The following is a 23,434-nucleotide window of genomic DNA, read 5'->3' on the forward strand; positions in this document are numbered from 1 at the left end:
TTAAATATTTTTTTATTTACACTTTGCGTTAAAAAACTATAACGCATAAATCGTTTATTGTGTATATTATGTATTTTTTCAAGTGTTTCCTCGTTATTAATAAAGGCATAAATAACTATTCGTCGATTTCCGTTCTTATTTATTTACACAAAGTTGAAAAATCAAAATATCTTATATATAGAGAGGGAGAGAGAGTAAAGTTTGATTTTGTGGGTAGCGGGGAAAGAGAGTGTTGTAAGCTGAGCATAAAACTGTGTTTCTGCAGGCTGAGCCCAAAAGATTGTGTTTGTTTGTGTTTTTGTGTGAGGGTGGGTATGTGTGCAAACTTTTTGTGTTCTAGTCTTTTAAAAATTCCTATAAAAAATATAATTTTGTTTCCCTCATTTCAATTTTACTTGCTACGAAACTAATGTGATTTGGAAATAATTTTCTTGGCACTAAATGAAGTAAATGATAACACTAAACCGAAAACTACCAATGTAAATATTTTGATTATAAGGTAAATTTGTTAAAGTACATTATTTTTATTTTAAATAAAAATTTGAAAATCCTAGCTTGTGTTTGTGTGTCGGTGTGGTTGTGTTTGAAGGGGTAAAGCCCGCATTCAAATTTAATAAGATTATATCATTATGTAGACATAGACTACATTAGAACATTTGTTTTTAGTTTCCTTTTGAATATATATTCTGCACTTGGTAAACTTTAAATTAGTTAAGTATATAACTTTTCACATTGCTGTTGCTGTTGTTGGTTGTTGTTTTATGTTGGTGTCGCTGTATTGTGTCGGTGCTGGCCCTGTGGCTTTTATTTTAGGGTATTGTTTGTTTGTTTGCTGCGGTTCCTACATAGAGTAAAAGATTTAGCCTAGATACACACTCCATTTATGTATACATGTAGTTATATGTACTTAAATGTCGTACACTATTCGGAAATGGGAAAATCATCGGCATCACCATCATCCTTGCCCTCGAGCGATCGGTACTCGTCGGAGTCCTCGCTTATGGCCGCCGTACCAATGGACATTGGTAGCATGGGGGCTGTGCTGATAATCGGCTCCGCACTGATGCTGGCCAGGATGCTTGCACTTGTAGTTGTTGTAACAGTAGATGTTGCTTGGGGATTGGGGGGCACATAGATGGTAATGGTTTCCGGTTCCGGATTTTCCGGTTGGATTGTTTTATTTAGACTTTCAGCCACAGGCGCTGCACTTTCCACCTCAATGTGTTGCTCTTGTTCCTGTCGCAATTGAAGTGGTTGTTGTGTTAGGGGTTGTGTTATTATATCAGCAGAGGCCAACAGTAGATCCAATTTAAGTTTGCTCGATGCCGTTGGCTGCTCTGTTATCACAGACTGTGCTTGAGTTGCTGCCGTCGCTGCAGTTGTAGTCGGCCCTCCTGCTACCGCTGAAGGTGTTGCAGTTGTTGGTGCTGCTGCTATTGTTGCTGATGTAACAGGAGTTGTTGTCACCGACACTACGCCTCCAGCAGCATGCAACTCATCCTCCTCGCTGACGCTTATATAGCGACACCGCTCGCTGAGCAATGAAGCTGACTCATCATCCTCCTCATTCACGCTCGTAATGCTCACTGTGCGCTGTTTAAAGCTCTGGTAGACACTGCTGCTGGGTGCATCGATGACATCTCTAGACGATGGACCGGCGGCTGCGGCGGATGAGCTGGCTAAAAAGAGAAAACATATCTTAGTTTTTTGCACACTCTAAAGGGTTCGGAATGACGACGTTGAACTTTGAATGATTAGACTCTTTAAATTTGGTAATGTCCCACCAATTTGAAAACGACAATGTAAAAGATTTAAAGTTTTAACTTAAAAAGATTGTTGGATAATTTGTTTAATTTTAATGTATGGGAAGAGGTAAGCGCTTTCCCAGTAAAGTAACTTTATAGTTTCAAACGGTATAGTGAAAGGAAACATAAATACAAAAAATAAGAAATAAAAAAGAAAACTTCGGCAAGCCGAAGTTAACGTTAATATACCCTTGCTAAATTAAATTTTCTCTACTTCGATTTTATGCAATAAAGCTATGTCGATATTCAAAAAAAAATGTTCGATCGTTCCAATGGCAGCTTTATGATATTCTCCACCGATTATTATAGAATTAAAACAGTAATTCTGGAAAGGGATATAATTACTATATCTCAGACTTTATAAACGAAGAGGTTATGACTAATATTTAATTTTTTGTCCGATCCGGCCCATTCCGATCTGGCCCATACCTGCCATTAAGAAAGATTTTTGGGAAAGTTTAGTTTATATAGCTCAAAAACTGAGTAGTTTGCATAGAAACGGACAGGCAAACATAGCTACATCGACTCTCCGGATCAAGAACATAGGATCGGAGACGACTCCTTCTGCTGCGTGGCAAACTTTTGATAGCATTTATAATATCCTCTGCAAGGTATAATAAAAAAGGTAGCAGCTATTAAAAAATTGAAATATTTTATAAAACTACTGTTTCGATTTTGTGTATATGTTTAAAAACAATGAAGTCATATTAATTTCGATGCTTTCCGATTTTTATACAAAAAAAATTACCAAAATTATAATACCCTCTGCAAGGGTATAAAAATGTCATAATTCTGAAATTGTAAAAAAAACACTTTATCTCAGAGTTCCTCCGTATATGTTAAAAAATTGCGAAGTTATAATTCGTTTTTTATTTATTTTTCAGATTGTATATACATATATACTTTTTTATGGTCGGAAATGTCTTCTTCACTGCGTTGAAAACTTGTAAAATACACTCTGCAAGGGTATAAGAACTGAGTATTCAATTTTTTTTAGATTGTTCATATGGGCGCTATATAATATAAGCTTTAATAATAATATATTGCCTCGCTAATTGACGCAACAAGACAAAGAAATTGAGTAAGTTTGAACGAATCAAAGCTTCCTGAACTATGGACGGAATACTTGCTCGAACTACTACTTACACTCTAAGCGCTCCCGCCGCGAAGCATTTCGAGAAGGCAACGGGGCCAGCTTAATGCGATAGAACTTGGAGCCCCTGCTCACGCGATAACGATTATCATCCTGCAAAGAAAATACACTGGTAAGGATTTTTTTTCAATTATATATATTTATGCACTCACCTTTCGCGCCTGGCAGTACTCCTTGTCAATGACTCGGCCTATGGCGTAGTAGGGCAGCGGGATCTGATTCAGCTCCACAACTGCCAGCGAGGATTCCAATGTCGGGGTGGGTGTGACCGGAGCTGTAAGCTGCAGACCAGCCAGACTGTCGGCGTGGACAAAGTACAGGGTTAGCGAGTCCTGTACGACCATAAATTGAGCATGACGCATGCTCCACACCACGAAGACGAGATCGCCTCGCGCACATCCCTCCAATGCGATGGACCGGTGACTGGTACTGGCGCTGGACTTGGAACGTGTCAGGACGCCACCCACATTCAGATCATAGGCAGAGCTATGGGCGAAAAAGCTAGTTTTTAGCAGTCGTTTAACCAGAAAGCCATGTGTCCTTACCTCCTCATAGCTGCCACACTGGTCTCCATCTCTTGGCGCCGGCTCTTCTCTTGGCTGAGCTCCTCCTCCAGACGGCACTTGTCCTTGTTTAGATAGTCAATCTTCTCCTTAAGCCAGCTATTGCCATCCTCGTTGGTGATCATCTCCAGTCGGGTTTTTAGCTGGTACGACTCTTGGGTAAGGATCTTGTTCTGCTCCCGGAGCTGATCCAACTGCCGCTCCTTGTCGGCTAGCATGTCCTTTAATATGCCCACGTTGGCCATCACAGATTCAGAGTTAAGAGGCAGTAGGCGCGACTGCCATAGCGATCGCTCGGAATCGACAGCCTCGCTAATGGCGCGCTCCTTTTGGATCAGTAGTTCCTGGCGTTGCTGGGCCAGCAGGTGATCGATATCCACGCCAGTGTTTGCGCTGGCCACGCTAGCACTGCTCGTCGGCCGCTCAAGTTTTTCAAGACTGCTGTCCGAGGGCGAGCGCTCCATGGAGGTCATCAATTTGAAGCGGCAGCGAAGAGATTCCAGCTCCGTTTTGTGCTCGTGGATAAGCTGCTCCCGGGCCTGAGCCACAGCCGTCAGCTTTTCCTGCTCTGCCAGCTGCAATTTTAAGCGCATTTCTTCCAACTGTTCTTGGGATTTCTGCACGCGTGCCTCATATTGCATTCTGAGCACATTACACTTATCCTTCAGGAGATGTAGCTCGGAGTGCAGCTCATCCTGGTAGTTAGCAGCATCACTGCGAAAAATACCCAAATTGGAGCGAGCTTCATGGAGGCAGGCTCTGGCCAACTTAGACATATTTTCCATGTCGCTACGCATCCGCTGCATACTGCCAGCATTCTCTTCCGTCAGGGTCCCTGCACTGAGCATGAGCAGATCTTCGGTGGCAGTACCCTGTGCTACTTGCTCCACCAAGCTGGCAGAGGTCGATGTGGCCATACACTTGAATGTGGTGCTGAGCTTTTCGAACTCGGTTTCTGTATCCGTTTCACAATCGGAGGCAGCTGTCTGTGCCTGCAGTTCGACCACGCGAGGAGCCGTCAGTGGTGTATCCTGCTCCTGTTCTTGTTCCTGATCCTGCTCTCCATCTTTGCCCGAACGGAGGACGAAAAAGTCTATCACAGGTTTCATGTCGGGCAATTGCAACTGCCCTGCCAGTTCCGGCAGCTGAGAGGAGAGCAGTTCCATGTCCGACCTACTCAGTGGAGGGAGACGCGTGTCAAAGCTTAAAGGGTGTTCATTCGCAAAAGCTGGAGGCATGTCACCCATGCCAGGAAACAGAATATTGAGAAAATGCCCTTCAAAACTCGCGTTAAACTCCCTTCTTCGGCGCAACTCCTCGCCGTGGATGCGATCGAAATCTACAGAGAGGCGAGTAGCCCACTGCCGGAACTCGTCCGAAAAAATCTTTCGACGCACCACCTCCGCCACGGCTGCCACATAAGTGCTCGGTGCCCGGTGGATCTGCTCGATGATGCTTATGTGACGCTCGGCCCGCCGCAAGCAGCGATGATTAAACAGCAACCGATTGTCAAACTCACTCATTCGATTCTCGATCCACACGATCCGGCACAGACGTGTGTGCAGATGCCAGCCCAACTCGTCCTTAGAGTTAGCTATGCAGCGGCACCAGTCGCGAATCTTCGTGTGATTTTCCAGCATCACCTGTAGCTGGGAGCGATGGGAGAGGCAGAGATCTGGCAGGACGGAGTTGTCGCGCAGATTCTGCGCCCGCGCCTCGTTCTGTTGCAGAGCGAGTGCCTGCTCTTTTTGCTCCTGCACCATTTTCTTGATTCGGAACTTGAGCTCTTCCAGCTTGCAAAGACGGTCTCCGAGACCCTTGATCTCCTTTACGTCGCTTTGATTGGCCATCTTTATGATCTGTTTGACCTCCTCCTTCAGTTTTTCGTAGATGTCCGCACTGAAGATGTCCAATCCCTGGATGCACTCGTCCGACATGAGTTGTAGGGCACTGTGGTTACCCTTGGAGCTAATCCACTGCAGAAGGTTGAGGTTGTGGCGACGGGCCAGCGAACTGCTGCTGGTCGAGGTCTGGGAAACTCGCTCCGGCTGGTCACCAGAATCCGCCTCCGCCTCGTCACCCATCTTGAGCTTCTTATTGGGGGAATCCGCTTGGGAGGATTCAGTGAGACCCTGCTGTTGCTGCGCAGGCTGTTGCTGCGCGGTAAAAACGTCGTCGTTCTCTAACAGCTCATCAAAGCCATGGAAATCGGCCTCTGCCAGGGACATCAGAGCCGGGAGTATGGGTATCCTGCCCAGCTGCTTGAGATCATCGGCAAAGTTGTGCAAAAGCTCTAGGTAACTCTCGCGCTTTTGCAGATGCCGATCAAAAGAGGAGCAGAAGTTGTGGAAGCGCTCGCGAAACTCGTTCGTCAAATCCTCCATATTGGCCACCACCGCCGACCAGCCCTGCTGCTGAAGGTGCTGTTCGTGGACCAGACGCTCGCACAGATCCTCTTCCTTTCTGGCCAGCTCCCGCATATGTTGCGCAAGCTGTGCCCGCTGACGCACCGTTTCCAGAGCCGCTGGCAAGCGGTGACTTTCCTCCACCTGGCGACGGAGTTCGGCGTCGGGATCCGTGTCGGATTTCGTGGGCGCCGGGCGTTCGTCCCCCGTGAGAAACATGTAAATGGGATTGGTGTCAGTGCCAGCCGAGTAGCACGAAACCTGGGTGGAGTGCGTCAGTACCTCACCGCCGCTCACCAGCAGCACAATATTGGCGGCCGGGATGTTGTGCAGCTTTTGGATCGTCTCCTTCAGGTGCTCAACCGATTTTAAGGCTACGTTCATGTCGAAGCTCAACATGCGACCATCGTCCACGTGAAAAACGTACAGCATCATGGATTCGTTGGTGTTCCCGCTGTGTCCTCGACTTGACTCCCGCTTCCTGGAGGGGATACTCCGGGTCCTCCTCTCCCACACCCGCTCCTCCTCCTCCTCCTTCTGATCCTGTCGTCTCACTTATGGTTTGGCAGTGCTTCAGACGATTTAGTGGTGTTCCCTCATCGGTACGTGTGCTTGTACTTATGGTCGATACTCGTGTGTGTGAGTGTAAAGCTGAAAGATAGATACGAAAGAGACAAAGAGAATAAACAAGTTAATATATTGTTATCTGTGATGCGCACATAACTAGTTTGGAACCAGCAATCGTTTAGATTTATAATGCAACACGTAGTATTATTATTATTTCATTATTGTATACATTAGTTTAAATTCACTTATTCAATAGAGATTTTCAAACCTTAGAATACACATAACAAGCATTCTACAATATTTACTGAATAGCCGTTTTAAATATAAATCAAAATTTCGAAAAATATTCTTTGCACAGTTTTAAATTGTCTACTAATTTAAAAACATCATAGTTTTAAATGCCTGTGTGTCGGGGCTACCTTTAATTGACGGAATTGTATTATTCAAGGATATCATAAATTTTTTTTTTAAGAACTAGCACGCACATGTGTAAAGCACACTGAGGATCAACTACTAATAAAACCGTAGGCATACAGTTTTACTGCTGATTTAAAACCATTTGAATAGCCTAGATTTGATTATATGTGAAAAAACCACTATTGAATCCACTATTAATCTTCGGCTAAGATTAGCTTAGCTATTTTTAAGCCATTGGATCACTGTCGCTTTCAACAGCTGTTAGACAAACTGTCGCACTGGCTACTTGCTCTCTTTCTGACATCGGAGGAACAAAGAGAGGCGTAGCGTGGGGGCGGTTCAAATGTTAATGACTAACTGGCCCATTTCCGAGTCGCAATAAAAAAATAGAAGCGCGAGCATGTGCACAGACGCTTATTCAATTTTATTTTTATAATTTTGTTTTCAGTTTAGTCCCGCAGACGGCTTTTGGCGATAAGGCGTATATCAGGGAAAGCGGAAAAGCGGAAAGAGCCTGGCTCCGCACTTAGCACACGCGCACTCTGTTTTCCCCCACACTATTTATTTTGCGGGCCGTAAACAACAGCAACCAGAACAACAACAGCGTGGAACGTGTTATCAACGCACCTTGATTTTAACACGTCTAGACTAGCGGGTGGCTCGAAAACAAATGAGCAGATCCAAATGCGAGAGGCTAAGAGAAATTTTGAGCGAGTGAGAGAGCGCCGCACGTGTGCTACGATCGTACCTACTAACAGAGTTGCCATATTCAGCTATTTTAGAGTCGGATTTGTCTAGTTTTAATAGCTGTTGCCTGCCATATTACCTAGTACTTACTGTTATGTAAGTATAGTTTTGACAAACCTTAGAATTAAATTTGAAATCAAAAATTTAATTCTTTGAATTATTTTCTACACAACATTTTTTATACCCGTTACTCGTAGAGTAAAAGGGTATATTGTATTCGTGCAAAAGTATGTAACAGCTAGAAGGAAGCGTTTCCGACCCTATAAAGTATATATATTCTTGATCAGGGTCACTAGCCGAGTCGATATAGCCATGTCCGTCAGTCCGTCTGTCTGTCTGTCCGTCTGTCCGTCTGTCTGTCCGTCCGTATGAACGCTGAGATCTCGGAAACTATAAAAGCTAGAAGATTGGCATTTTGCGTGCAGATTCTAGGAGTTCCTACGCAGCGCAAGTTTGTTTCAAAAAGGTGCCACGCCCCCTTTAACGCCCACAATCGCTTATATACGATTTAAAAAATTTAAATATTTCGGAAAAGTAAAAATGCAGTTTTATTGTGTTTATCAATACATATCGAAATGTAGAAGAAATTTTTCAAATCGGACCATTCGTTAAAAAGTTATGCGTGATCAAAGTTTCTATCTCCATCTCCCTCGCACTCCCTTTACCTGAGTAACGGGTATCTGATAGTCGGGGCACCCGACTATAGCGTTCTCTCTTGTTATACCCTTGCAGAGGGTATTATAATTTTGGTCAAAAGTGTGCAACGCAGTGAAGGAGACATCTCCGACCCTATAAAGTATATATATTCTTGATCAGGATCACCTCCTGAGTTGATATAGCCATGTCCGTCTGTCCGTCTGTCCGTCTGTCCGTCTGTCCGTCTGTCTGTCCGTCTGTCTGTTTCTACGCGAACTAGTCTCTCAGTTTTAAAGATATCGAATTGAAACTTTGCACACACCCTTCTTTCCTTTGCACGCAGTATATAAGTCGGAACGGCCGGGATCGGCCGACTATATCCTATAGCTGCCATATAACTGATTGATCGGAAATGCCATAACTCTGCTGTTTGTTAAGTTAGGAAGTTGGGACTCTCTATGGGTATTATATTTGGCCAATCAATCCGACGTACCAAATTTCATAAGGATCGGCCGACTATATCCTATAGCTGCCATATAACTGATTGATCGGAAATGCTATAACTTTGTTGTTTGTAAAGTTAGGAAGTTGGGATTTTCTATGGGTTTTATATTTGGCCTATTAATCCGACCTACCAAATTTCATAAGGATCGGCCGACTATATCTTATAGCTGCCATATAACTGATTGATCGGAAATGCCATAACTTTGGTGTTTGTTAAGTTAGGAAGTTGGGATTTTCTATGGGTTTTATTTTTGCCCAATCAATCCGACATATCAAATTTCATAAGGATCGGCCGACTATATTCTATAGCTGCCATATACATAACTGAACGATTGGAAATGCCATAACTTTGGTGTTTTTAAAGTTAGGAAGTTGGGATTTTTTATGAGTATTAAGAATGCATCATATGAATAATTTTGGAAAATATAATTTGCAGAATATTCTGCAAGGGTATTTCAACTTCGGCTCCGCCCGAAGTTAGCTTTCCTTTCTTGTTTTTAAATATTTTTAAATGGGTTTTTTATTGGGTTCATTTTTGGGAATAGTCAGCCTACTGCATAGCAACATGATTAAATAAATTCAAAATTATATTAATGTGTGTTCAAAACAATAAATTTATGTTGAAAACATAAACATGTTAGCTTAGGCTCAACTATTCTATTTGTTTTAGAGTCAAGAGCTGGCATCACTGATTACTCAGTGTGTAAGTGGGAGACAGATGAAGTCAGAGAGAGCAAGCACTAACGCTGCGCATGTGTCAATGCCAACGGCGACGTCAACAGCGACGCCGGCGCACCAGCGTTTACCTGACTCCGCGGTCCTTTTTTTACCTAAGCGAATTTCATCATTTCGTAAAACCAAACTTGTAAATTTCCAAGACGCTGGATATTACCAATGTTAGCGGACACATTTAACGGTACACCGTTTTTATAGCTGATGAAATACCAGGAACGATTAACTCAGGAGCATCTGCAATACCCAGGAAAAATGCCAGGTACTCTTAAACAAATTGATGAAATAGCCATTGTTCTGATAGACAGAAAGCAATAACCGGCCGATTAATCACCAATGACACGCCAGAGTGCAATAATCTCATGCCCCTCAACTTTAGGCCTCTCCCCATTAGAACACCTAAACAGAAATCCTTTAGCGAGCCCAAAAGCAGATAAGATCTTATCAAAAAGGTGGGTAAACTAAATAAATATATGTACAGCTGCGGTTAAAATAACAGCACCTAAAAGTTCACTTGCATTTTTTATAAAATATGTATATATACAGCAGTATATATATATATATATAGCAGTTAAATCGTTTTACAAAAAGATTATGAATTTTGTATCTTTGATCCTTTGTATTTTTTAAATTCAAGTTACAAATAAACTAAAGTAGTTCAAGGTAATAGCACCGCTTGTACAGAAAGTACTGTTTTATTCTATTTTAGTGTTTTTATTTTGTGGGTTTGACGCTTTTTTTTGTTTCAAATTTTGTAACATTTTTAATTTATATATTGTTTTCAACATCGGACCAGAAATTTAAAATTAGAATTTAATTTGCAGATTGCGACGGCTGCTTCTATACATTTATGGGGGATTGTATATGAAATTAATTTACTAAAATTACATCTTTCTCGTATGCTGTGGATTATTATCCTATTTTATGAAAACAAATTAAAGAATAAAGAATAATACACTTTCGATTTACCGGTTTAAGTGTTTTTTAAAGAAAATAATATATTTATTATATATATTATTACAATTCCAAGGCTATTTTAGTATCAAGGAATGATTTCAATCAAGGAGAACAATTTTGTTGGACAGAAAGACAATTTCGTATTTGATTTAGGCATGATTTAATTATTGAGATACAAATAAAAATGTACGGCAATAAAAAAATTCCAATTAAAATTGTCTACAGTAGTTTAAATTATTGTGGAAATTTTAATTTTGAAAGTTGAGTTCTTACAAGTGAACACAACAGGTTTTACGATGAACGCAACTAGTTTATGTTTAAGTTTAAAATATACATATGTACATTCAACATTCAATGCTATGAACATATTTCAACATTTCTACTAGTTTAAGAGTTGATACTGAATAACTAAAATATTTTAAAATATAGAAAAAGTTCGAATACTGTCTTGTGACATTAATGACATTCATTTTTGCTGATTTTTTTTGATTAAATTGTGAAATATAACAGCTGAACCTTATGTCCTATGTATAGTTTTAATGTACTTTGAATTGGTTGTGGGTGATGGGTAATACTAATAATTTCGCAGGAACAAAGTGCATAAATTAGTGGATCTTTGGTAAGAGTAAGAGTCTAGGTGACGTTAAAGTGCCACGGATTTGGAGGCGGAGAAAGAGGGAAAGCAGAAAACCCTGAACCAAATCCAAGTGAACTGAACTCCTCTGCCGCTGCAAACTGATTACGGAGCGTCGGCAGCGCAGTCAGAGTTTATCAGCTCTCTTTTCTTTTGTCGTTGTGGGGGGCAGAAAAGGCACTTTCTCGTAGGGGAGCGGCAAAGAGCGTCTGCCAGGGGGCAGCTAACTGCAATTAATGGTAAATGCCACTCTTGTTTGTCTCCTGTACTTTATTAATATGTATCTAGATCTATAATCTTTAAGTGGTTCAAAAGCATGACTCACAAAAAACTCAAACTGCAGTGTAAACAAATTAAGCCAAGTAGCGAAAAGCAAACAAAAGAAAGTTAAGAGATACAAATAAAATATCATCCGAAAATCCATAGTATAATAAACACACGATCAGCTGTTTGGCTGGAATTTATCGATATTCGATACTCCGAGCCGTCTGCAACTCATTCTCTATTTCCCTTTGCCCTGCTTTTTCTTCTCGCGCTCTCACTCAGCTGTTGTTTTGTTGTATTGCCTTTCCTTAGGCACTCTGATGCAGTTAACAGGAAAAGTTCCGGAATGACGAACAAATGCATACACAGGCACCGAGTTATTCTTGTAAAATATGTAAATTATGGCAATTAATTGCAATTTGGCTCAAACGGACGCACATAACAACAATGCGCGAGGGTTGCTGACGTTCGAAAAAAAGAAAATGGCAGCAGGTGTAGTTGCACTTGGTATAACGGCCAACGGAGGGTGGGAAGCGGGTGGAATTTATGCATTTAAAAGGGCGTCGTCGGTTGCGCTGGTATTGGTGCATAAAACTATAACTAACGGTTAATTAAAACCGTGCCCCACTCACACTTACCTTATAATCTTTAATCAATTTTCACAATGGTGCGCCAATGTGTCTGTGTGCCAGTGTTATTGTTGTCCGCTTGCTTGTAGAGTGTGAGTGCGGTATGTTCGTGTGTTTTGGTTTTAATCAATTGTAAACGGGCACAAACACACAGGCGCAGCAAATTATTTTACATCAGCTGTGGCTGTGTTTGTATCTAAGTATGTGTGTCTGTTTGTGTTTTTATTTGCAACAGCAACAACAACAAAAGCTCTTCCTCTTTATTTTCGCTCGCCTGCTGCTTCCTCTCTTTCAACGCCACAGTGTTGTTTTATTTTCCCCTTTGCCTTCCACTATTTTCTTATTTATTTTGTATGCTATGCTTCCTCTTCCAATTGCTTATTACTTATTACTTTAAAAGCTATTTTCGTTGCGTATCAAATGTACCAGTATATAAAACCCATCAACTTGAGTTGCCCTAATCTCAGTATCCATCAATATGTTCGAGCAAAGAAATATTTTCCATATAATTCAGGCTGTCTTCGTATTGCCCTTCATTCTGTTCTCTTTCGCTGTTTGCTTCCCTTTTCTTAATCTATTTCTTTGTCTATCACAATTGCGTTGTTGTTGCTGCTGCTGTGGATGTTGTTGTTGTTGGTGCTGCTTGCTTATGCTTTCTGTTTTCTGCTGCTTGTTGTTGTTGGCAGTTTTACTTTTCGCGTCAGTTATTGGCCATTTACACAAAGCGGGCACGGGAGCCGTTTGGGGTTTTGGAGAGGCACAATTTCACTCGCGCATATTCTAGCTTTGCTTAGATTTCTAATTAAATTAAATGGTATAAAAATGAAATAACGCACTTCGTTCTCACTTTTTGTCTTTGCTTATGCCTCGCGATGTGAGAATGACAACAGATTTTCAAGTCGATATCGATAACGACACTTGGGGTGATACGTTACTCAAGTGATACAAACTGTGATCTTATAGCCAAGTTCCACTGGCCCTTTTTGTTTGAAATGTACGTTATTAACAGGTGCGATAAGTAAATATTTCTGCAGACTAAAGCAGCAATAATAATTTGTATTCAATTATTACAAAAACATTAAAAAACATTTCTGTTTGCGTTAATCGAAACTCTTGACAGAAAGATTAACAATTATCAACGATTGAATTTCGCGAATACAGTAAAACCTTTCATTGTTCCATCCCTCCTTGTGTTTCGTAAAACAAACCTATCGAAAGTCTACCATCCCTAGCGAAAAGTGCAAAATAAAATATTCTGAAAAGTTTTCTTTTTAGCAAAAAGCAAGGCATCCACACACAAAAAGTCACAGCATTTATTATACTTAAGTAGCATTAAAAGGGATTGAAGGTTAAGGTGACCCAAAATCCCAGACAAGTAGATACGGACGCCCATTAAACAGATTTTCCCGACGTACACTCTCATGAAACATACAGGGGGCACGGGCGGCTTATTTCTTTTGCATTTTCCTGGGCGTTCTTTGAGATTACACCTTAGTTTCTAGGTCTAGGTTTAGTTTGCTTACTGGTAAAAGAAACACAAATATTACTTTCTGTATTTTGCCTCATTACATTGTACTGTGTCGAATCCAAAAACCGAAAACCACACCTTTTCCAAATGACCAACATCCAGAGCATAGAAAATGTGGTGGACTGCACGCCTCTTTACCTGCCGCACAGCTTGTACCTCAAGCCGGTGGCCAAAATGCAAATCTCCGTTTCGCTGCCGTCGATCAAGTCCGGGAAATCCGTATCCAACCTCGAGATAATGGACAAACTGGGCGCCGAGCTCAAACCGGACAAGTTTCTGCTGCTCAAAGTAAGTTCCGAGCCAACACCGCCGGTTTTTCCCAACGAACTCTTCTGTATCGAAGTTATGTTTCTTGCTTTTCCTATTTATTGCTAAACCTATCATTGTTAAAGCCCTTTATTATCAACTTCATTTCAAATGCAATGCAAAAATGTTGTACATTAAACTTGTTAAACCCTAGGTATTGTAGATTTGCAACATTATACTTCGAACCTGTTTTCGCCATCAGGTCTCCAAGAGCACTGTGAACACCATCCGTTTGGAAGCTGAGCTGGATGAGCGAAAACGTCTCCGGCCTGCCATCCAACGCCTGGACGGCATTTCCCTTCGCATCTCAGGCTTCAGTGAATCGTTCCGAGTGCGTTGTACAGAGCATAAAGATGAGTTTCCCACACGACATGATTGGGATTCCTACTTCAGAGATGCCCGAAACATGGACGAAATGAAGGCGGGCGAACGGCCGGATACAATTCACCTAAGTCACCTGCCCATGCGCTGGTTCTGCCCGCGGCACTCGGAGCACGAAGAGCACGTCAAGCCCAGTGAGAGCATCTTCAAGCGAATCTTCGAGAAGTACGGAAGGGTCCGTATGGTGGACATACCCATCTGTGATCCGTACCGAAAAAGCATGCAGGCGGACATCAACGGTATGCGAACTTTCAGCTTCGAGCAGGATGTTCTCTTTGAAGCGTGAGTACTTATTCAAACAATTTTTTTTTTTTTGAAAAACTTATTTAAATTCATAATAATTTTTTTTTTTGCAGATATGTACAGTTTGAGGAGTACTCCAGCTTTGTGCGTGCCATGGACGAGTTTAGAGGCACTAAGCTGGTCCGAAAATTTGTGGACAAAACCCAGGCCATCAACATTTGTGTCAACTTCGACAAGCAGAAGCATCTCAGTGACTCACACGTGCAGCGCCGAGAACGCATGAGAAAGAAGTGCATCGCGAAAGCTCAAGCCGAGGACGAGGAGCGGGAAAAGCTAAAAAAGCAACAGGAAGAACAATTGGAACGCGAAAGGTTTGATCATTGTTTTGGGCCGGTAACCGAAAACAGTAAACAAATAGCAATTACTCTGTCAGTTCAATGATTAACTCCGGGCAACATTTTATATAACATAAAATCTTTAATTAGGATTTGTTTTGAAATGAGTATTTAAAAGGTGTTAGACCTTAAACTATTAACTATTACTCAATAATAATATTTAAATTTTTTACCTCGCCTTTTGCCTGTGCTATATAAGCCATGACTCACATTATTCATTAAGTACAATTTTCACGAAAATATTGCGTTTACGCCTGACTGCTATATTACTGTTTTCAAATTTGGTCATTTTACATTTATATCTTTATGCTTCTCACCTGGCGGCCGCTGGGCGAGGCGAGCCTTTAGCCAACCGTTCTCTGTATCTTCTAGACGAACAGTTAACAAATATTTATTATGCATAACAAAAATATCAAAAGCAAAACAAAAACCCGCAACATTGCAACAAAAATTACAGGCAAAAACAAGAAGAGTTGAAAATTTCGGAAGCGGAAAAGCAGCGTGAACGCGAAGAAAAGCGGAAAGAAAAGCATCTAAAAAAGATACAGGAACGCGGCCAGGTGGAAATCTCGCAAAAAATTCGCATCGAGGAGCGGAAGCTGATGATAGCACAACGCAAGCTGGAAAGCATTCGCACTCTAGAAAAGCTATTCGAGCGGATACAGGTAAGGGCAATCTTTATAATATATTTTAATGTCGTACTTAAATTTAAATATTAAATCAGGAATATTTGTTTGAAAAATGGTCTTATAAATGGGGGTTTCATAAAGTTGACAACTAATAAAAGAAAATAACATTTTATTTATTTTTTAAACCATTAAAAAGGCTACATTTAATATGGTCTTTATTAGATTCGAAAATCATAAATTTTGTATGAATACAAAAGAGCTCCCAAAACCTTTATATTGCCTTAATATGATTGTTAGGAGAAATATAACACATACCTGTACATAAAGCTCAATTTTCTAATCTTTCTTACAGATGAAGCAAAAGGACAAAAACCGACGGGCCAAACAAGATGAAGTCAAAGATATCCAACGGGGGCGTCTCGTGGAAAAGTACAAGGCTGCTACGGAAAAGCTCGTCTGTGATCAGCGCAAAATCGTCCAGGACATCAAGAGCAATACTCCACTAATGGGTCTTCTGAAGAGCAAATCCAAAAATAGCACCGCGCCTACGGATGCAAGCAGCGATGACGATGGGATGGCGAGTAAAAGACACAAGATGGGCAATGGCTTAGCGGACTCCACAGCAGCGAAATCCGGGGACGGCAACTCAACATTAAACCCGTTAAAAGCGGTGGCCGCAATGGCTGCTGGCGCTGTGCCTGGAGCAGGTCCCTACAGTGCCGAGGCGGCCAGCGAATGGATGCAGTCCCTCTCGATGTTCGGATACGGCCTGCCAGGAGTATTTCCCGGAGCATTGTATCGTCCGCCCGCTCCGTTCCCCGTCTCCAGCAATTATCGTGGTTTTGCTCCCCGTCCCCGCGGTCGAGGAAGAGGTCGTGGCATAGGGATAAGGGGCAGTCGTTCCGGATATGACTCCTATTACAATTCTAAGCATGATCGCTATGATGACGAGGGCGATAATAGTTACTACCACAAGTCATCGCGTGGGAGGTAAGAATCAGGTCTTCAAATTATTGGAACATTAAATTGAATGTTTTTTAATCTTCAGAAATCGCTCGCGCTCCTCATCTTCGTATTCGAGAAGTCGAAGTCGATCCCGGGGACGCCGGTAAGTGATGTGTATATTTAAAATAGATTGTGCTATAAAAAATATGTTTAGTATTGTTTGTCGTTCCAGGCGCTCAAAGTCACGCAGCCGCTCCCATTATCGAAAATCATCCTACTCATCAAGATCCAGGTAAAAATTTAAATTTATTCTCGTAGAAAATTAAATTGTACACAATTTAATTAAACAAAAATTGAGCTGTTAAATGGTCAACGTTATATAAAGAGGAAAAAAACATAATCGCGATTTCTTAAAAGCAAGACAAAGATATTTATAAGCTTTCATTTGCAGCCCTAACACAACATTTTTTAAAACATTAAATATACAAAAAATGTTTGAAGAGGCAGGAAATACACGCATCTAACTTAGAATTTTTAAAATTTTGCAGGCGCAGCCACAGCAGATCGTCGCGCAGCCGCAGTAAGACGCCATCCCAGCGCAGGAATCGCAAGTTGGCATCCACGCGCCGATCCCGATCCACCAGCTATTCTCGGTCGCGTTCCCATTCCCGCAGGCGTTCCAGTTCGCGCCGCGATCACAGGAGCCGTCATCGCAGCAGTCGTAGTCGCAGCAAAAGTCGCAGCCACACACCAAAAGACGTGAAACTGGAAACGGACAAGTTGGTGGCCTCCGCCGAGAAAATACAGCGCACCATCGAACAGCATACCAAGGATCGGATGCGGGAGGAGGAGCGCGAAATCAAAGAGAACTTCAGACACCCACGCACCAACAGCAATAACAGCAACCACATGGACGCCCAGCCGGAAGAGGAGACCGTTGAGAGACGTGGCAGCATCAGCAAGCGCAGCAGTCGCCGCAATTCACTGACTGCCTGAAACATATTAATTAGTTTAGCTGTTAGTTAAAGTTCCGTAAATAAAAATATCAAAGTTGTTCCAGAAGAATTTAGGATTTTTGACCTCTGTTTTTAAACTAATTTGTGAAAGAACCATTGTCTTTAATCTAGTAAAATGTGAAATCAATCTTTTTAAAGAAACTGCCATAACAAAGCCTTAAATCACCGGGTCAAATTTTGTTCGTTCGAAAAAAATTGCAATATGAAGCAGTCAACTACAGGAAGTTATTTATGTACTTTCGAAACATACGGATTGATATAAACTACGCGCTCTTCAAGCTAAATATTAAATTATAAAATAACACCTACAAATTCCCCAAAAACTAAATCACACAATATATGTATACTATATTACAATCGGATTTTCTTTTCGTTCTTTTTAAAACAATATAAATCGATTTTAGCATTAAAAGCAAAGGCTGCAAAAGAGATTGAGTCAACGACAGAGAAATGGCTTATAAATGAAGAATGTGTAAATTGGGTGTGTTGGTGGGAAAGCGATTAATAGCGCCTGTTGTTGTTGCGCCCGCGATTTCTGCCACCGCCTCCTCCTCCTCCTCCACCTGCACCTCCTCCGCCGCCACCAGAACCGGAATTATTGTTGCCCCGCCGGCGACGTTGACCTGCTCCTCCATTATTCCCGCTCTTTTGGAAGTCTCGATCCCGATCGCTGAAGTTATCTGCGCCATTGTTACCGAAGCCATTGGATCCATTGCCACTGGAGTTGCCATTATTTGACCAAGGGGCATTGGAAGCCCAGGGATTGGGTCTGCCCCCTGACTGGTCTCTCTCGCGCTCTCGTCCGCGATCCCGATCTCTTTCCCTGTCGCGGTCACCGTCTCGTTCCCGTTCGCGTTCCCTTTCCCTCTGCTCTAGTGGCGGTTCGTCCACAAACTCCGTGTTAGGTTGCTGGGCTTTCGCCGTGACCAGCGATTGCAGGAAGGGCTTCTTAAGTTGCAGCAGTTCTCGGACGCAGACCAACTGAGCGTTATGCTGACGCGGCTCAAAGCGGGACTTCTTGGTAGGTGGAGAAACCACCTCGCCACGTGCCTCCACCGTAGGCGAAACGGATCTAGAGCGCTCCCTCACTGGAACCACATCATTGAGCTCTTCCAGCTTGCCGGCGTCGATGTATTTGTTGAGGAACTCGGTTCCCTGTCGAATAGCAGCCATCAGTCGGGAGTCCGGATGCACTCGAATAAATCGATTGTACACCAACACCCCTACAATTGTCTGGGGATCAAGACCATTAAGCATGCCGCTGGCCAGGATGCCCTCCATGGTGTTCTCGCTGATCTGCTGGTGGTTCAATCCGCTTGTCGAGTCCTTAGCCTCGCGGGCGGCCAGCTCGTCATGGATGCTAAGCACGCTGGGATCGTCCGCTCGCCGGGGTCCCGCCCAGTTCACCTGAAAGTTGCGCGGAATGGGTTTGCTGTAGGGAACCTTCTTCTCCCGGTCGCGGTCGTTTAGCGCTCTACTCGGATCCAAGTCCAGACCAGGAATAAAGCCCTTGTCGGCTGTTAAACTTTCGGTAAACTCAACCCGGTCCTCGGGACCCATTCCTGGTATAATAGCGTCATCTGTTAAGGAAGATGGGAAGTTAAAAAGTTTTTCAGGACATATTTGACATTTGGTAACCTACCATATTCACACTCGTCCAAAGCTGCCAAGCTGGCGGGCAATGTGTTTAGATTGTATTTATCTCTCATCAGATCTCCCGGCCGGTTCCTCGTCCAAAACTTGATCGTATGATCGTTGGAGCCGGAACACAGAATGTGACCCAGCGGATGCCAGGCCAGAGTCCACACAATGCTGTCATGTGCCGTCTCCACACAGCCAATCTCCTTATCGGTACTGTACGGAAAGAAATCCATCAGGCCACATAACTTTAAAACTTCCATTCCAATAACGAACCCAACATTCCAGAACAAAATCGAACCATCAGAGCCACCTGAGCAAAATAGACCCTCGTGTATGGGGTGCCAGGATACTGAGCTTGCCTCCTTCTTGTGGCCACGGAAAACCTGAACCTCCTCCCGCAGGTTACGAATGTCGAAGAGCTTAAGCAGATGATCTCTGGAGGCTGTCACCAGCCAGTTGCCATTGTCATTCCACTTCAGATCCATTACAGTGGATTTGTGGGCATGTCTGTTTAATATATGTATATAAGAAGAATCTTGGGTTCAGTTTTGGTTTACAATTTCAAATATAACATTTCAAATTGTGTTGCATTAAGTATGCCATATTTAGACCAAAATGTACGAAATGTATTATTTATTTGCAAAAAATTGCATACTTACAGCGTGGCCAGAGCTATTCCGCTTTTGGGATCCCAGATTTTTATGGGTTGCTGGTTGTCCTTGCTCCCGCTGACAATCATTCCCTTGTGTGGATGCCAGTGCACGCACTTTACGTCTGCTCCGTGACCTATTTTAAGAAATTTAGTTAGCCCTGGTGGCTCTGTGTTTAGATGATCTTTTCAATCTCACCTCGTAGCACTCTCTCTTCCTGGCATCGCATAAAGTCCCATATCCTCAGAGTTCCGTCGTCACTGCCGCTAACAAACTTGCTGTCCGTGGGACTGAAACTGCGTTTGGTGGATTGCATTGGAGAATGGTTAGAACGTAACAAAACACGAATTGAGAGATGATTATGAGTGTGGACGAATGAAAAAAATATAGTCCCCTGCTAACACACACCACATTTTAAAAAAGTAGATGAAAGGGCTTGCCAAGAAGAATAAGCTAAAGCCTAATAAACACCAATGTAACACTGGAGCTAAGGAATACTCAACCAAAAATGTATACTATGAAAGGAAAGGTCTATCTAAAACATAAGAAATGTCTAAATCTTAATATTACCATAAAAAGTGTTTACTTATAATTTTAAGCGGTACACTTTAAAAATTTGGGACTTGATTATTATAGAAATAGTTATATTCTAAGCAGTGATAATTTTAAATTATCATTTTTTAATATTGTCAGGCAATTACCTTTTTTTTTGTTAGAAATGTAATATGATTGAAAAAATATTATTGGTTTAAAAACGGTTATTAAATAATGATAAGTATTTACCAAAAAATTAAGAAATAAATAAAAAATATAGTTGTATTAATAACATTTTTTTAAATTATATTTTTCCGCACAACTCTTTTTTAATTTTTTTTATTTGAGGTAAAATGTGAGGTTTGCAGAATTACTTTATCTCTCGCCAGACGGGTTACCCATTCGCCAAGAATTATCGCCAGGCTTGAGAAAGAAAACACTCGAACCCCCGATTTTTAGAACAATCAGTGCAACGCATTGCATTTATTTTATTGTTGATGTTGTGGCCGGGAAAATAAAATTGTGCAGTGGTTTCTTTTTGTTCTTAGTCAGTTGCTTTTATTGTTAGCTTTTCGCAGTATTGCACTTATATCATTTCACTTTCAGTCTTTTTATTTCTTTTATCTTTATTGATATATCACAGAAGAGTTGAAGGCTTACAACATATTTGAGCCTTTTTTTCTAATGAAGAGGTTATAAGGTAAGTAGCCAATTGGAGGCTAGAAAATAAGACGAAGCTTATATCTGGGCGGCATGTTGCTGAATTAACGGCTTTATTGGTATGTATATGCAACAGCCCTGAAAGGAACCGATCCACTAATCTGATCAGGAAGCAAAATATATCGAAAACGGCCCAAGCGACCCAAACAAAAGAAACTATGGGAGCAACGCGATTCTGGCTTTTGTTTTGACTTGTTTGGCTTGCGTCAGCGGCTACAAAATGGTAAGTACAGTCGACAGTTACAATTAAATGGCTATACCTTATTCCCCTAATCGCCTCCTTGTGGGCCTGGTACATCTTCACGTTGTTCATGTTGGACTGCCAGTACTTAACATAGCCACCATGATCACCGGTCACCATCCAGCTGTCGTTGTGCGACCACACCATCGTTCGCACCGAAATATCGTGGGCCTGTTTGACAATATTAACGATTAGATGTGATCCCATGGGATCTGCCGACGGAAACCCACCTGTAGAATGGTCTCGAAGTTAAAGGTCAGGCCGTTCCAGAGCGTAAACTCCCCAGAGCTGGCCCCAGTGACCAAACGTCTGCCTTCCGGCGTCCAGGCTAGTGTGAAAATGGGACAGCGCATTTTATTCGTGGCTGTCTTAACGAATCTTGTGGTCACCGCATTAGACGGGTTGTCCAGGTAAGCGGAAGGGGGCAACATATGGGGCACGTAAATGCTGTCAGGCTGCAAGGCCAAGCGGTCCCGATGATCACGCTGGAAAAGGCGGTTCTGCGGGAAACCAATAAAATAATATGTTTATTTTTAAAGTTATCAATTTTCGCTGTCTCGTATGTTTTTTTATTATTGTTTTACGAGATATCGGATGTCTCAGGATTGTCTTCGGGGTTGGTTGAAAAAGGAAATTAAAAATCTGATTATGACAAATTGTTTTTTCTTGTTTCGAAAAAAAAATTCCTAAACTTTTAACAACGGTTGGTTTAAATTGAAATTTAAAGTGAAAAGTAAAAAAAGCCATCTCATAAAAATGATTGGTACATCAATGTTAAAGAACTCTCTAAACCTTTTGGCAATTGTAATCTGGCTGGTGGAGACACCATACAAACATACAGAATAGATTGCTCAAGTGTTTAGCCAAAGTTGACAAGTCTCTAAAGATTTCAAACTAACTATAAAAGATGTCTGCTAATCTCCTCAGATAAAACTAGTCTCTAGTTTATTTGTGACACCCGTCGGAACCCAAAGAATCACCTCCAATGTCTTAATGATGGACGCGTTGTAGTCCACAGTCTTTCGCATCACACTCTTGCGCAGCCGCTTGCCGTCGAAGTCATCCTGGGACATCCCGAATGGCCGCTGAAAGCCGCCGGGCATGAAGGGCTTGAACTGGTTATAGCCATGCTTGTTGGCGCCGTGATGTGGATGGTAGTGGCGGTAGTGCTGACCGCCCATGTTCGGCGGCGGCAGAGATGTGAAGTTGGTGGCCAGCGCCGAGGGCGCGGTGAGGAGCTGCGGCGGCGGCTGGGACACGTCCATGGTGGCTTGCTGTTTTGCTCCGCGTTTTTTGCGCTTGGCTGCAATGAATTTTCTTCGCTCGCACACAGACACACACAATTGCAGGCGTAATGTTCGGGTTAGTTGGCCGTTTTAACCCTTTAAAAGCCCTACTTACTCGCTTTCCTACAGCTCGTGCATTGGTGTAGTGGTGGGTGATAAAATGCTTAGGCTAAGATGAATTAAACCCGTCTAATCTGCAACTTGCCGCGTTGAAAATTATTAGTAACTTTTGCCGAACAACGCGAATTAGTGGAGTTCACAGCGAAACGCGGACACCAGCGTGTGAAAACTGCGATAACTGGCCTTGCATTCAATGTTATCGAATTCGATCAAAATAATAAGGGGATTCTTGTTTACTGTAATGTCAAAGAAATTTTTATTTAAAGCCTAGTACTCAGATCGACAAAAACCGTCCGCCAGTCATGAGAGCGAACGAGAGGCAAACAGCTGGCGTTCACTTTTCGTCAAAGTTTTTTTTTCACCTCGGTGCTCAGATCGACGAAAAAATACCAGTAAATTGCTTAGCGTTGCCAGTCTGCGGAAATTAACTTTGGGTGAACCCTAGCGAAAAGATTAAAATATAAAATATAATATAAAAAGCCTAGTATCCAGATCGACAAACGATTACGCTAGCGTAAAAACTTTAATCTTCCCAGTGTGACCAAAAATTTGAGAGTTCATCATATTTAAGCGTGCTATGGTCGTACTGTCAATCAGCTGGGTTTGTTGACAAGCAGTTAAAATTCAAATATCGTATTTGCGGGAAAGAACCTTTAAAAGATATTATCAAATACCTTGGCAAGACAAGTCTGCCGCTGTACAAAGAAATGAAAAAACAATACAATTTAAATTTAACTGTTGTTTTTTTTAATTTACTGATAATTATTTGCTAATTTAAAGTTCATA

At 42.0% G+C, this 23,434-nt stretch overlaps 3 protein-coding genes across 5 annotated transcripts; 1 reads left to right on the forward strand and 2 right to left on the reverse strand.

Moving 5' to 3' along the window:
• Positions 1 to 188: 188 nt before the first annotated feature.
• Positions 189 to 12,913, reverse strand: LOC108051486 (RB1-inducible coiled-coil protein 1). Of its 2 annotated transcripts, none has more exons than XM_017133613.2 (5): positions 12,023 to 12,913; positions 3,504 to 6,577; positions 3,111 to 3,444; positions 2,952 to 3,051; positions 189 to 1,679 (listed from the first exon to the last, which is right to left on the reverse strand). In XM_017133613.2, exons 2-5 carry the CDS (start codon positions 6,359 to 6,361, stop codon positions 922 to 924), a joined length of 4,050 nt encoding a protein of 1,349 aa, XP_016989102.2. In that variant the 5' UTR covers positions 6,362 to 6,577; positions 12,023 to 12,913; the 3' UTR covers positions 189 to 921. The 2 variants fall into 2 exon arrangements, with proteins under 2 accessions (XP_016989102.2, XP_016989103.2); XM_017133614.2 differs by lacking the exon at positions 12,023 to 12,913 and adding an exon at positions 7,538 to 7,578.
• A 297-nt stretch (positions 12,914 to 13,210) lies between these two features.
• LOC108051489 (A-kinase anchor protein 17A) lies at positions 13,211 to 17,505 on the forward strand. 2 transcript variants are annotated; one of them, XM_017133616.2, is made up of 8 exons: positions 13,211 to 13,829; positions 14,050 to 14,510; positions 14,585 to 14,842; positions 15,324 to 15,531; positions 15,848 to 16,485; positions 16,544 to 16,603; positions 16,655 to 16,732; positions 16,989 to 17,505. In XM_017133616.2, exons 1-8 carry the CDS (start codon positions 13,629 to 13,631, stop codon positions 17,434 to 17,436), a joined length of 2,352 nt encoding a protein of 783 aa, XP_016989105.1. In that variant the 5' UTR covers positions 13,211 to 13,628; the 3' UTR covers positions 17,437 to 17,505. The 2 variants fall into 2 exon arrangements, with proteins under 2 accessions (XP_016989105.1, XP_016989106.1); XM_017133617.2 differs by having other exon boundaries at positions 16,673 to 16,732.
• A 289-nt stretch (positions 17,506 to 17,794) lies between these two features.
• On the reverse strand, positions 17,795 to 22,811 carry LOC108051487 (pre-mRNA 3' end processing protein WDR33). The gene is made up of 9 exons (XM_017133615.2): positions 22,644 to 22,811; positions 22,223 to 22,559; positions 21,473 to 21,742; positions 21,262 to 21,413; positions 19,946 to 20,043; positions 19,757 to 19,883; positions 19,371 to 19,604; positions 19,099 to 19,310; positions 17,795 to 19,036 (listed from the first exon to the last, which is right to left on the reverse strand). Exons 2-9 carry the CDS (start codon positions 22,505 to 22,507, stop codon positions 17,958 to 17,960), a joined length of 2,457 nt encoding a protein of 818 aa, XP_016989104.1. The 5' UTR covers positions 22,508 to 22,559; positions 22,644 to 22,811; the 3' UTR covers positions 17,795 to 17,957.
• Positions 22,812 to 23,434: the final 623 nt, after the last annotated feature.

Source organism: Drosophila rhopaloa, unplaced genomic scaffold (assembly GCF_018152115.1).
Source record: "Drosophila rhopaloa isolate 14029-0021.01 unplaced genomic scaffold, ASM1815211v1 contig_155, whole genome shotgun sequence".
Classification (NCBI taxonomy): domain Eukaryota; kingdom Metazoa; phylum Arthropoda; class Insecta; order Diptera; family Drosophilidae; genus Drosophila; species Drosophila rhopaloa.